The sequence below is a fragment of the Ambystoma mexicanum genome, chromosome 3q (assembly GCF_040938575.1).
Source record: "Ambystoma mexicanum isolate Mex_15411 chromosome 3q, UKY_AmexF1_1, whole genome shotgun sequence".
Classification (NCBI taxonomy): domain Eukaryota; kingdom Metazoa; phylum Chordata; class Amphibia; order Caudata; family Ambystomatidae; genus Ambystoma; species Ambystoma mexicanum.
The window spans coordinates 1,166,476,000-1,166,491,495 of NC_090926.1; the positions used below are offsets into that span (position 1 = coordinate 1,166,476,000).

Genomic DNA, 15,496 nt, shown 5'->3' on the forward strand with positions numbered 1-15,496 from the left:
ATCCAAAAATATATAGATTTATTAAGTCATGTGAAAAATATGCATAGCTGCCATGTTATGACATTTTCAGAACTCAAAAAGGTTAAACCCACTTGTCATTTTGGGATGACAAATCTTTCTCCTCCCTCAGCCTACATCATACATATCTCCCCAACTTCTGGTCCTAACAGTAGCCAGTGAGCGTCTTGGTGGGAGGTGAAGGGAGAGTGCTAGCCATTCCTTACCGTGAGAATTATGATACTATAGGAGTGTCATCAGCTCTATAAGAGGGCAATTTTCATCAGAAAAGGGCTTTTTCCACTTGATTCCGAGAGGTAGCCTGCTGCCGGACTCTTGTGAGGAACAACTAGCAGAGAGGCCTCAATCCTTGCATTGCAGACAGTGAAAGGTAAATCTAGAGGCTAGCTGGAAACCATCAGAGGAAGTCTGAGTGCAGGTGAAAATCCTGGACTGAAGCCCTTGACAAGATCTGTGGTGTTCCCAGAGGAGCCCTGCTGTTTTTCCCTGACCAAAGCCTCCCATGTAAGTAGGGATATCCTAAATCCTGTCAAAAGTGTGAGCGGGTAAGCTGCCAGCCTTAATCTCCAGCTTGTATAGCGGGTAGGAGGTAGTACTGGGAAGGCCTTTGGAACACTGTTTTAAATCAAATAAAAATAATTCCACTATGTATTAAATAAAATTAAAATTAATTCTACTAGAGAAAAACCACCCTATCCATTTAAATTGAATTGTGTTGGGAACAGCCTGCCTTAATCCTTTCCATTAAAGTGTGGGGAGGTGGGAAGCTGTATAGATCCTTAGCGCATTGAACTGAAGTTAAATCAATTAATTCCTATACAGGAAATCACAGGATGTGTGTTGTTAGGATTCAAAACTAACAAAGTACATTCCCAGTGTGCTAGAGCTGGTATAGACAAAGACTTGGGTGACTTTCCTTCTGAAACCCCTGACTCCTGTCCAGAAGGGGGGTGTCAATAATCCTAAAATAAGTAACCCTAAAACCCTGCTATTTAAGTGAATGTAGAGGGTGCAAAACAAAATCCCCCTTTTATTCCCTTGCCTCTCAAACCAGAATTACCAAGCATTACATATCAACTGTATTTGTGTTGCAAAATGAAATTTCCCCATCGATTCCCTTGCCTTCCAAACCAGAACCCCAAATCACTGCCGGCCCTTTGAATAACAAAGTTACTCACCCTAGTGACTACCTTACTCCTAGTCCATAGTCCTCTTTCCTCCATACGTGTGGGACATTCCGTCCTTCGGACGGGACCAAAGTACTTTTGTTAAAAAGTATCAACATTTTTATTTTTGTCCTCTTTTTATTTTTACGCGGGGCCACCGCATGTGGCCATAACCCCACCCTCCTGAGCTCCGCCCGCGCCTCGCCCTTCAGTCCTTTTCTATCGCCAGGTCCGAGACCATTTAAGCAATAATAGAAGATACTTATTAGAGGGGACGGCGGGCGGGCGTTTGGAGGCAAGGGGACTATGGACTAGGAGTAAGGTAGTTACTACGGTGAGTAATTTAATTATACTCCTACGTCCCCGTCCCCTTTCCTACATACTTGTGGGAGATTCCCAAGCACACACCATAGGTAGTACGGGTGGATGGAAAAAACCCTTTACTGGAATAAGTTCTGAAGAACAGCCTAGCCAAATTGGGAGGCCCACAAAGCCGCCTTGGCGATGGACTCCCAAGGGATATACTTTTGGAAGGCAACAGCAGCAGTTTTGCCACTGACTAGATGTGCATGGATGCTCTTCGGTGGTTGAAGGCCTTGAATGCTATCGGCTTCATAAATACATGCGCCAAGCCAATAGGAGATAGTTGCTTTGGAAGCTGGTTTCCCCTTTCGGGTTTCCGAATGTGACAAACTGTTGTGAGGAGCTTCTAAGTTCACTTGTTCTAACAAGGTTAAACTTCAGGGCTCGCCTGAAAAACTCTCTCAGCATCAGATGCCGGGTTAGGAAAGAAAACAGGTAAGGAAATCGATTGGTTCAAATGAAAATCAGTAACCACCTTAGGCAGGCAGGAAGGACAACCTTATCTCTGTGGAAAGTGAGGAACGGATGTTTCACGGAAAGAGCTTGGAGCTCACTTACTCCCCTCGCCGATGTTATTGCGATCAGAAAGGCAACATTCCAAAGAAAGGTACTTAAGATGGGTAGTGGCCATGGGTTCAAATGGCTTATGGTATAACGCGGTGAGGACCAAATTCAAATCCTATTTGGGATGAGGGTTGCGCACTGGCGGGAAGAGATGAAGACCCGCAAAAAGACTTTTGATGACTGGCATAGTCAATGAAAAGGAACAGCCGTTCTGCATGACAGAACATGGATGCCAGAAGCGGCTAGATGAGACACAAAGTTAGAACAGTGTCGACCGAAGCTAGCCTGGGATCCAGCTGTTTAGCTAAACACAGAGGGCAATACCGGAGCCATTTGCTCCTGTACTGAACCCTCGTAGAAGGCGTCCTGGCTGCTTGGATAATGCGCATATTGTCTTTGGACCGACCGAACTGTGCTAACGATGTGAACTCAGGCACCAGGACACCAAGCTAGACGATTGTGGGGAGGGGTGCCACATCAGGTGATTGCTTTGGTGAAGCAGGTCGGGAACCTCCGGCAATCTGATCGGGGGAAGTACCGACAGATGCTGTAGTTCTGAAAAACAGAATCTGGCTGGCCACCAAGGAGCCATGAACAGGAGAGTGCAGTTTGATGTGCTCCTGAGCTTGCAGAGCGACCCATGAATTAAAGGCAATGGAGGAAAAGCATAAACTTTCATGTTGTCCCATGGGCATCCCCCCGGGAGGACGCTCCAAGCCCATCCCTGGATGCGTAAAGAGGAAGTTTCTTGTTTGAAGAAGTTGCAAAGAGGTCCACCTCTGGAGTGCCCCAATGATGCAACATGTTGGAGAGATCATTGCTGTTCATCGCCCACTCGTAACTGCTGCCGACTGGCAACTGAGTGAATCTGCGGTCACATTGATGTGACCTGGGATGTGTACAGCCTGGCGCCAAACATTATGCTGGATGGCCCAGTCCCAAATCGGTATGGCAAGATACACAAGGAGAGGAGACTTGGTGCCGCCCCGCATGTTGATGTAAAACATTGCCACCAAACTGTCTATGCGAACACGAACTACACTGTTGCAGTCAGGGAGGTATTCAAAATGGCCGCCGTGGTCCGCAGAGGTTGGGTCGCCATTTTGTCAACGCCTGAGGCAAACTGTGTCACAGGAGCAAGTGAGGCAATAGTCTCCTCAGGGGAGTCAGGGGCCTTGTGTGCCATCTTAGCCTTGAAACAAGGAACCTCGGCAGAGCCGGTACTGACAGATCTAGGGTGTTTACTCAACACCTTAGGGACTGCCCCATAATTAGCCTCCAGTGGAGAATCCTCGGCAGAGCTGGTACTGGGCGGCCTTTGGTGCGTGACTGCCTTCTTTGCCCCTCAACAAGTCATATCACCATAGCCGTGCGCATGGGAAGGCTGAGGGATATACCTTACAGCCAAGACTCTCGAGGTGGGACCCTAAATTCTGTTGGTGTCCGATTTAGCCCCTAAAAAGGGGAACGTCAGGTTTAACCCCGGTATGTATAGCCACCTAGAGAGGGACTTCGAGTCCAGACTCGGTGCGGGTAGCTCCCGATGCGGAAGCCTAAGGGCGAACCCTGGTATCCAGAGCCAGAGAAGAACTGGGCCTAACCTTAGCCCCCAGACGAGGAACCTCGGAAGAAGATCTGGTTTTGGCAGACCCGCTGCAGGGACCCTCGGAGGAGTCTCCAGTGCGCCTCGCCGAGCTGAGACCAAAATGGAGCACATGGAACTGGAAGTGTTCCACTCCCAGGGAGAACCACAGATATTTCCAATGCAGGCGCCAGATTAGAATGTGCATGTATGCCTCCTGGAGGACTACTACGCTGAGCCAATCGCCCTTCCGAAGAGAGGACATTATTTGCCAAGGCGTGATCATCTTGAATTTCTCTTGCGGAAGAGACAGATTGAACTGGGAGAGATCGAGGAAAGTGTGCAGGCCAGTGAGGTTGGGTTTGGGCACTGTGAACAGATTGGAGTACTAGCTCTCCCCTTGCTCCTTGTGGGGAACAGGCTCCACAGCTCTGAGGTCTAGAAGTTTTTGAACCTCGGCTTGACGGAGGGTGACGCAGTCTGCTGGAAGAGAGGGTTGAAGGGTGGGGTGGGGGAAGGACAAGCGGAAGCCCGCCCGAGCGATAGACAAAACCCATCGGTCTTCGGTGATGGTCTGCCACCTTGCCGTTGTTGCTTATGGCTGGGCCCGCCAACCGGAGCTTCAAATGGGCGCGCACAGTGATTCTGAAACCCCCTGACCTCTGTGTATAAAGGGCTTATGCTGGAGCTTTTGCCAGGATCGATAAAGACTTGGCGGTTTGAGTACTCGCCTCATTTATTGTCTGTGAGGAATGGAACAACTCCCTACCATCAAAAGGAAGGTCCAGAACTTTGTCCTGCACTTCCTTTGAGAACTTCGTCGCATGGAGCCATGCCTTGCAGGAAACATCAACCCCGACCATAAGGCCCCGAGCCTAGGTATCTACGTGGTGAGCCGCAGCCTCCAGTAGATCCTTTACCAAACACTCTGGCATCTGACAAACCGGCTTTGAAGTCTTCTAGCCTATCCGCAGTTAAACATTCCTGGGAATCAGCTAGCTCCCTCCGCAGCCTGACATTGGCCGCTGCCAGGATGAGCTCGGTGTTAGCCTGATGAAGTTGGAGCACTGAATTGGAAAAGACTTTCTTGCCAATGGCGTTGAGAAGTTTGTCGTCCTTGGAGAGGATTTGGGCCGCTGCAGTGGAGGATGTAGAGGCTGGTTTGGAATGGAGGGTGACTGCTGCCACCACCGTTGACGATGGGAGCAGACAAGCCAACAAGGCGTGAAGCTTATATCGAGTGTCAATATTCTTGTTGAGATGCAGCCCAGTATGGGGTTTCTCCTAGATTTGGCGGGCCTCAGCCCAGACGTCCTTCTGGAGGAAGAGGCTGGTGCGCTCCTGCAAGGGTAGAGTAAAGGCTCCAGAAAGCACCCCCTCCTGTGGAGCAGTGTCTTAGGCACTGGAATATCAAGCAAAGCCATCATATCCAGTACCCAGTCATGAAATGCTCTGCTAGAGCGGTGTTGTTCATCGCGTTCCTGGTCCGCCTTGCCCTCATCCAGTGAAGCGGGAGCAGAAAACTGATCCGCTGCACCTGGCACCTCATGTCTTAAAGTGTTGTCTAGCAGTGCACCTGATGTTTTTTCTATCGGGAGACACCACCAGGGCCTGCAAAGGAACAGCCAAGGTAGAAGGCAACACAGGAGGTTCAGGATACATTTCCCTGAAAAGACACTTAAAGTACACCCTCATGGGATCAGATTCTATGAGCGTCTGAAATTTACCAAAAAAACGCATCCTCAGATGAAGGTCTAGGCGCTGGAGCAGGCAGAGGCCGCACGGAAAGGGCATACCCCCATGAACGCAATGAGGATGGTTCCCAGGAAGTTCCTGCACCAGCTGGGTCAACACAGATCAGGGGTGCAGAACCAGGAGGGAGCGAGACTGAATGAGGCAGCGGTGCCCGAGCGCATCAATCCACTGAAGAGCAGAACAGTTTTTTGTCATCCACATGGTGTGGAAAAAACTGCTCAGCCCCAAAAGGAATTCCCCCAGCACCAGTCCTAGTGAATGTTGGGGTTAGAGAGGTAGACAAAATGGCCACCGTGGAGGTTGAGCTGCCATTTTGTCGACACCTTGGGCGAACTGCGTCACTGCCAAAGGTGAGGCAACGGTCTCCTCAGGGAAGTCAGGGGTCTTATGTGGAATTTTAGCCTTGAAACAAGGACCCTCAGCCGAGCCGGTACTGGCAGGTCTAGGGTGTTTACTGGACATCCGAGGGACTGCCCCAAAATTAGCCTCCAATGGAGAATCCTCAGCAGAGCCGGTACTCGAAGGCCTGAGGAGCGTGACCGCCCTTCTTCGCCCCTGCGACAGAGATGGTACCACCACGTCCCAGAGCGTGAGAAGGTTGAGGAATGTACATCACTAGCAGGACTCTGAAGGAGGATCCCTCAACTCTGCCGGTACTGGATTTAGCCCCAAGAAGGGGAACCTCAGGCTTGAACTCGGGACGTATAGCTCCCTCAAGAGGGGCCTCAAGACGTAACTCGGTGTGGAAACCTCCAGAAATGGAGACCTCACGGCGTACCCTGGTATTGGTGTGGAAAGCTCCAGAAATGGAGAATTCAGGGCAAACCAGAGCCACAGAAGAACTGGGCTGAACTTTAGGCCCCAAAACGTGGAACCTCAGAACAATGTCTGGTTTTGGCAGGCCCACTGTGGGAACCCTCTGAGGAACCTCCATTGTGCCTATTAGGCCCCTTGCGCGACACCTAGGGATGCCCCTGGTAACAGAGCTACTCGAGCCACTCCCGGACCTGGAAGACCCCGGAAAAGAGTCCCCTGGACGGGGCGTCCTAAACAGGAAAGAACTTACCGGGCGATTAAAAGCTGAAAATGCGGTGGAGGAACGCGTTGAAACACCTCCTCCCACTGAAGAAGACGACGCTGGAGTGCCCGAACGGAAAGGGAATCGCAATAAAAACATGAGTCCCAACGATGTTCCCGGCCTAGACACTCTAGGCAAAGCGTGGGGATTCCGCCCTCGCGAAACGACATTCGCATGAAGAACAGAACAGAAATCCCAGACGCTCCAGCATAAACGGAGGACTAGATGACCGTGGAACCGGAGCAGGAAGGAAGGACAAAAGGGAATAATGTTGGGAAGCAATGACAACCTGATCAAATGAAACAAGGAACTTGTAAGGAGCAAAAACAATTATGTGCCTTCTGATTTGCCTTGCCCTACTTCTCTATCTTTCTCCCTTTCACTCTCTTTTCATCACTATATCTTCCTCCTGCTATAAAAATGCACAGTAAAAAAGAGGATATAAGTGAAGCGAATAACTGAAAAATGTATAATAAGTACAGCAACCATAAACGAAAATTGAGTAAACATTATGTGTAAATATATATATATACATATATATATATAATGTACATATTCTGGTGACTTAACAAATTTGTATCGTCCCTCTAGGTGACAAAATGGCCCAACAAAGTGCACTTGCAGAGAACACGTTAATGTTAGATAGCAATTGGGATGCCATTAGGGCTAATAAATTTAGCAATGTTGAATGTGTTTTGAAATGTGCTGCTGTTTTGCTTTCTGTGATGTTGTTCTTCATGGCCTGGTATTACACTCTCTTATCTCTGGTTAATGAATTGCATAAAGGGGGAAGCTGGGCTAAGCTGATACGAGAAGGGTCAAGCCTAATATGGACTGGAGTAAAGACAATATGGGGAGAAACATATATCATTGGTATTAACGATACAAATGTAACACAAACTTCAGAGCAGGCTCCTGCTGATCCAACAATTGTCTCTTTGTCACATCCGGGCATAAATATGAGTAATGATTATGAATCAAATGAAAATGATGGCGACTATTATTGGCCGAGTAACTTAGCCAACACAAGTATGCATGCACAGACAACCATTGAACCTACCTCATATTACGCTGCTGCTACTAACGAGTATACACATGCCATGTTCAACAACAATGATACTGCCTGGGCTGGAATGTTCCCAATACATTATCAAAAAGTGAGAAGCTATATGGAGGAAGGGAAAAGGAGAGTAAAAAGGGGGGCGGGAAGGAAAAGATACGACATTTATCATGACCTGGGGTTAGATGAAATAGAAGACCCCCACCACCAGGATCAATCTAACAAATGGTATTCAGACATGAGTGCTACGGCAAAGCAAGCAACAAATGAACGCTGCTATGTCTGTTCACTCATACCGCATGCATCAGGGACACCCAAAATGTTGGTACTACAGGAAGTGCCCTTGTCGGAGGCTCAATGTTTAATTCACTTAGTTCTGTGTAGGATAAAAGCACCTTCCAGGCACACACCGTCACTATAGAGAGGCTGGAAAATGAGAGAACATGCACAAGCCGGCGTCAAGGAGTAATTTGCATCAGAGAGCCATTTCTTGTCATAAATGGAACGAGGTATCCAGAGAACAAATGGCACGATGAAACCATCAAGTGCAAAGCAGAAGCACTCCGGGGACTATCTGAGGACACCTTCCAATGGATAAAGGAAGTGTGTGCCCCTATTTGGTCGCAACACGTCACTAAGCTAACATGGATCACAGCACTGGAAAAGCCTATAAAAATACAAAAAGAAGTACCGCACAAACTATGCTTCCATGGGGAAGGGAAAGTGAACATGGGGGAGGCAAGGAAATGCAACAAGACAGTAGTAATACCTGATATGAGGAAAGGCACCGCAGCACTCATGGACATGTACTGGATTTGCGGCAAACAAGCCTACCTGCATCCTGGAAAGGTACTTGTGCCTTACCCACCCTCCATACGGCCCAGGTAATACCCGAATATCCAAGGAGCAGCAGGGGAATCGGCTGGCAGATCGGCAACAGGAGAATCGGCTGGCAGATTGGCAATCGGCTGACCCATCGACAGCGCCCCAACAAGTAAAAACAGAACCTCCAGTTTACGAACTGTTGTCAGAACACGAGTTGAAAACAAAGTTATCACGAAGTAAAAGATCATCCAACTACATTTCGTCTGAATCATCATAACTCCTCAGGGTTCAGGGTTGATAATTTATACCACACCACCATCAAGGAACCAAGAGAATTGCAATGGTATAAGGAGGTATGGGTAGACCTGGATGGGGATGGTGGGATATACCTAACATGCACTCCAGACGAATATGCAAGAAGAGGTAATAGCTTGAGAAGCGTATGCAGAGCATGGATGCCAATAAAAGGTACCCCAGCCTGGGAAGAAGCAGTTGCTGTAGCTGAGTACTACCGAAGGGAGAATGAAAGAAAATAAGTGTCATAATTTGTTATTTTAGATGTAACGAAAGGGGGGAATGTGTGGGAGCGAGGGGCCATCAGGCCCCTCTCATCCTTTACTTCTCAGTACATAACTCGGACCGAGTGCCTCCAGTAGTGGGTTCGCCCCTTGCCCTTATGCAATGTCGACTTTGGTTAACATTTGCGTAGATGGGACCACTGAGCAGGACACAAGGCATCCAATTTTGTACCCCCTATCGACTCCATCTTGGTGACTAGGCCTCACTGCGATAGTACAAAACGCTTTGCTTCCATTTCTCACAGCGGACGGACGCGCAGGGCACATGGACCCCAACAACTTTCGCACTCTGACTGAAAAACTCCAAAGCTCCATTCTCACAATGAAGCCGGAGGTACTTGCAACAAATAATAAATGTAACACATCACTCTTCCTCTGAGATCACTGTCCTGCATGTGAACCAGCATGAGCTAAGCACATAGCTCGTTCATCTCCACAAACGTGTCCTTGCCCCCGCACCCTCGCCAGTGGAAACTTACTGCCATTGTGACCCTGTGCCCCTGCAAGGAATTCCTTTCATGTGCCAGACCGCTGACAACGCCATGATTCCCACCCAACAGATCCCCAACTAACATTAGACCCCTGCTGCAGTATATCGTTGTCTACCACTAACAAATGTCACATACCAGAGATTCTTATGAACACAGACCCTCACTTCAACCGGTGTATTATGGTGGTCAAGGCCCTTAACCTAAGGCCTTTATAATCCGATGTAACTGATAGTATAGATGCACGTGTGACGTTTATAGAGACATGATTAGTTATTCAAAGACTTCGAACGATTATTAATTAGTGAATGCATTTTGAGAATATATTATGTTAGCTTACTCTAGTGACCACCCTGCTTCACAGCGACCTGACCTTCACCATTCGGAGCACAGATGCCTGACGTCCATCCTCCCGCCAACCAAGCAGCCAACCCGGAGGAAGAGATTCCACCCACACCATGGGCACCATATGGACTGTCCAATCCGGGACCAACGCAGTATCCTATGTTAGTTGCGTCATTTGCCCTATAAAATGTATTGTAACATTAATTTTGGTCAGAGCGCTCTCAGAGGCAACAGAGATCTTTGAATGCCATTTACTTATATAAACCTTGCGTTGAACAATCGCAGCCTGCTCTCTTTGCCTCATTCCCTGTCTGAGGTGTGTCAGTTTTATTCTTTTGCATGAGAAAGACGGGGATGGCACAAACATTAGGCAGAACATAGGAGTGGTCTTGGCATCCAAATCGGTATGTGCAGAAACATCCTGCTAGTTCATAGCTACTAGCCAGTCGCCCAACTGTTAGGAGGACCATACGAGGGCATGTGTGATCAATGTCAACTTTTCATGAGTAAAGACAAGTTTGAAGGAGGTTCAAAGACCAGTTTTTGTTCCTTTTTAGAATGGCAAAGAACATCAAATAGAAGATGCTCTCTAGAACCAAATCTTGCTTGATTATTGACATCAGCAAATGTTTTGGAGTGCCTGAAGTGGGGCCTCTGAGATTTGTTGACAAGTGGGGGCAGAGGCATGGGAATCTGATAGCCTCTGCCCACCAATGACCAAATCCACGAATTGACAGATATCGGCTTCCAGCTACTCAGATGATAGCACACTCTTCTCTCAAACAGAGAGTTGTGAACTTGAACTCTCATGTCATTTCGACGACTTGGGCTCAGAAGAGGAAATAGGTTGAAAGAAGAAGCCCATCAGAGCCACCTGGCTACTTCTTCCAGGTGTCGTGTTCGGGGATCTGTTCGACAAAATCTGCAGACCATGCAACCCCCAAAATACTGCTCTGCTCTTCGAGGGAAAAGGCTACCTCGGCTATCCTGGTTTTTGAATGAATTGCTGTTTGGAGGCTCGTCTTTTTACTAACAGCTGTCAAACTAACCATAGCCAAAGTTTGGAAACATGAGATGGCGGCATGGTGATATGTATGTTTTGGATCAAGGTGTTGGAAACTTTGGCGCTGGAAGTAATAACACCCACCCCCTGGTCATAGCGTTCAAAAATACATTCAGACCTTGCCACTATTCCTAATATTGTAGAAATCATACCAAAACATACCTGTTTCCAACATCTAACCATTCCCTCCTCCACTTAATAATAATAATAATAATTTAGCATGTATATAGCGCTACGAACCCTCAGGTATCTGAGCGCTGCTTATTGTTACCCACGGTGTGTGGTGCTCATTTATCGACTTCGGAAGGATGAAAGGCTGAGTTTGGCCTTGCCGGGATTCGAACCTTCGTCAGCAGGCTCTGCACAGATGTCAAAGCGAGCGCTTTACTCGCTGTGCTATCGGACCGGCTATTGTCTATCCTAACCTTCCTATCCCATCCCATCCAGAACACATTTTGTAACTTCTTTTTCAGCTTTGACCCTTTTAAGGCACTTCAAAAGTCCCTCTCGGTGGGTCCAGCGCTGAACAAAAATTAAAATCAAATAAAAATCAATCCTGTATGTGTTTAGCCCATCCTTATATGCCTCCTTTGACTGGCTCGTGAGACTGTGCTGATGAATTCTGATACACTTGTACAGTACTTGTTATTAAAAAATGGTGAATGAACTAAGCTGCGGTCAATACTGACAAAATGTACAATTTAAATGCAACCCTTTATCATTACAATACCATCGCTGCAACATATGATATCCTCATGATACTGTATTTGGTCTTATGTTAATAGTACCACAACCTGGATTTCCCACCCATTCTTTTGCATTGCTCTAAACTGACAATTTACAATTAAAGTTTATTTTTAAAAAAATAAAGGAGACTCACATGGCCCTTCCTGATGAATCAGAGGGACCCAAACTATGAAAAGTGACAGTAAAAGAAGCCCGTCTTTTTATGGCCAAAATAAAAGCATGCAGCAGAGGCTTCATACAAGCCAGTGGTGTGAGTCCACGATAGTGCGCGCACCTACAGTGCAGTGCAGATTGGCTTCAGAGTGCTACAATTTACATGAGAAGCAGTATTTGAGGTCACTCATTAACCAAGTTAACATGTGATATGAGCAGCACAGAGAAGTCTGTAGTCCACAAGTAGTAGAGACTTTAAAGCTTGTAAGCTTTTTGCTTGACACAGTTTTCTTCTTTTGGTAAGGACTTGTCCAGTTCCTACCAACAGAAGAAGTTAAGTTACTGGGAGAGCATGGCTACTTCAATAAGTATAGGGCCACCAAAGTATTCTTCATTTTAAAATGAAACACTGTGTAACTATTTTCTGCCCCCTTAACTGCAGTTAAGAGATTTCGGGAGTCTGGAGAAACAGGGATTATTTGTAAAAGCGCAGGCCAGGTAAGGTGAGAAATGGCATTAGAAACAAGATATGGTAAAAGGATAGTTCAACCATGAAATCACTAATCAAGGCATGCTTCTGCACCGTTAACATGTTTCAGAATATGTACGGGCCAGCTAGACTTTTCTCAAATCCACAAAGGTTTACTTTTCTTGGAACCCCATAGCTCAAATTAAGATGTGTGCTGTACACCACTGCTCTCGGCTGTTGTAGAGAGCGCTATATGTCCTCTATATCTGCAAGTTATACCAACTGTGCAACATCTTCAAAACCTGTGTCTGGAGAGAGCACACTTTTCTTCCTTGTCCCTGTACTAGTAACAGATTATTGCAGCTCCTCTTCAGACACTTTACCTTTTGATCCTGTAGTTGCCGAAGAGTGCTTTGTGCTTTCTGCAAGTTATCCGTTGCCGAGCTGTACTGCTGCCGTACCACCGCCAGCTCCCGCTTGATGATGTAATTTTCTTCAGCCTCCTGGGCCCGTGTTACCTGGCCCTGAGGGGAGTGTGAAAATAAAATTTACAATAGGAAATAGATTTCAAATACAAAGCAACTACACATGTTATAAAATGCCTAGCATTATATTAATTGATAACTCAATACCAACAAAAACGCTTATCAACAGTAATTGAAATGTTAATTATACAGCCACAATGAGCTTATTTAAAAACATTAGTTTTTAAAATTTCAGGACCATTTCATGAGACATGGAATGCTATGCAAAAAAAAAACCACTAAGAAACAATTACACCAAGAACCTACCACTGTGTTCTCACACTTAGGACATGTCTCACTGAGAAGCTATTAGGTGCTAAAGCCCCATAACATTACTTTCAACATCTGGGTCTGCTGTGGCTTTGGAAGTGGCATAGATAAATGCAAATGATCCATCCTGAATAGGACAAATCTCATGTGATGTTGGAATCTGCAGAAAATACCAAATAGGTGAACCAGTGTGGCAAGTAACAATTGTTTTCCATTATTTGTAATGTGTGCACTATCATTAATCAACTACTTAGCTTTACACTCCCCCCCCCCCCCCCTCATCCTCATGTTACCTCTCCCAAAAATGGAGTAGCTATGGTGTGTGATCAGGACATAATGTACATATGTCCTGATGACTTTGTATTCCCGGACGACAGTCTCCTTTGCGATGGCAGTCTTAATACAGCGGATTTGAAGAATGACAGAAAAGACCATTGAAAAAAGGCCAACACAGAACGTCATGCTTCAGCCGGGCTGTCTGAAGACCAAGGTTTTTCTTGGTCACACAGCTAGAAGTGGGCTTTGTGGGGGGATAACCCAAAATTGACTAGGGACAGAAAAAGATCTTGCAGGGGCAGTCCCTCCACAAAGTCACTACTGAAAACTATATTCAGACATAGCTCTCCCTGCTTTGAGGCAACAGACAAGAGAACCAATACCTCATGGCAAGTGGGAGAGAAACATTTTTCAATGTGGGAGAACAATAAGAAACTTGTCTTCTGTAACAAAAGATCTGAAGTATGCTTTCCTTGGCAGATATTCTATCATAGTAGACATAGAAATGTTTTTCATGCACTGGCAACATGACATATGCCCAAGTGTAATCTTTGGAGGTTGTGCAGCACTGACTGGAAATGTGGACAAAGGTGAGTGTGTAAATAGAAGGCTGCTGCAGCAATGTCTGCACGTGGCGACAATGCCGCCTCATAGCCAGGGGAAAAGGAGGCCTTACTGTAAGTGCCCTTCCTAAATTTGCCTCTCAACTGACACCAGATTGTGAAAGTATAATGTCTGTAACACCACCATGTTTTCTCATTCCAAGGGATGTGGTTAACCATTGGGATAGGGTTATAACCTAGACTGGGTCAGAGTCCTGCCGCAGAGACGGGATGTGGGAGTTGGGAAGACCTCCGTCTTTCCCCCTAGCCCTGCCTAGGTAAGTGAACTAATTACCACATTTTCCTACCCCATACCTGTTGCCCTCAATGCTGGCCAGTCTTTCTGTTAATCCCGTATGACTACTGGCAGTGGAGGAAAGAGCCAGAAAACCAACCAGGAGAGAGCACATTAGGAACTGCAAGATCGCAGAGCGATCTGCACCTCAAAGTGACAATGCAGACGCTCTGTGTGACAGGAACTGTCATTGATTATACCTTCAGTAGGACTGCAGAAGGAACAAGTTACTTACCTGGAACTGTTGTTCTCCAGCATGGGTCTGGCATGGATTCACATGCTCATGAATATTCCCCGTCGTCAGGCTGGGAATCCTCGGTAAAGAAAAAATCAGTATCAGTTTCATTTCTGATCTGTCTTTCTCAGTAGTAACCAATCACTGATCTCTGGGTCATACTGCCCCCAGCCAATGACTGCCCTCTCCCTAAGCCCCAACTCTGGCGGCAGCCATCCTCAGATTTGGTAGCACGCCAAGTGGCAGTATGACCAAGTGAAGAGCCGCAGAGGGGTAGGTGGGAGGGTTCGCATTTGAATCCATGCCAGACCCATGCTGGAGAACAACAGTTACAGGTAAGTAACTTGTTCCTTCTCCAGAATGGGGTCTGGCATGGATTCACATGAATAAAAGAATACATAGCAGTATACACATGCACAACCACGGGAGGTGGCAACAGGCTCAACATTAAGCAATACAACAACTCAACATTAAGCATCTCTTACCTCCTCACCAGGGTCACCGTTGTGCAGCACTGCTTGGCCGACTCCTCCCTGGAGTCCAGATCGACGCAGTAGAATCTTGTGAAGGTGTGCGTAGACCTCAATGTAGCAGCCCTGCAGATGTCCAGCAGGGGCAAACCAGACAGGAACGCCATGGTAGCAGCGATCGCTTTGGTCGAATGGGATCTCGGGCGGCCGGGCAGCGGTCGATTTGCCAACCGGTGACAGTGCATGATGCACCCGGAGAGCCATCTGGAAATGGAAGTCTTCGAGAGAGCCTTCCCTTGATTCACAGACCCAAAGTTCACAAATAATTGTGACGTCTTCCGAAAACTCTTCGTGCGGTCCTCGTAGAACTTCAGCGCTCTAGCTACATCCAGCGAGTGCAAAGTCTTCTCGCCTGGCGTCGAAGGCGACGGGAAGAAAACTGGTAACACCAAGGGCTTGTTGAGGTGGAAGTCGGACGGCACCTTGGGCTTGAAGGATGGGTGTGTCCTCTGCACTACCCTCGTGTCATGAAAAGTCAAGTATGGAGGCTTGCAATATAGGGCCTGAATC

At 47.1% G+C, this 15,496-nt stretch overlaps 1 protein-coding gene across 3 annotated transcripts in view; it reads right to left on the reverse strand.

Moving 5' to 3' along the window:
- The window catches only part of EVI5L (ecotropic viral integration site 5 like), a 1,319,565-nt gene that overhangs the window by 268,465 nt on the left and 1,035,604 nt on the right, over positions 1–15,496 (reverse strand). For all 3 annotated transcript variants that reach the window (XM_069604001.1, XM_069604000.1, XM_069603999.1), the window contains one exon: positions 12,638–12,778. In XM_069604001.1, coding sequence (XP_069460102.1) covers positions 12,638–12,778 — 141 coding nt within the window. The remainder of the gene's footprint in view (positions 1–12,637; positions 12,779–15,496) is intronic.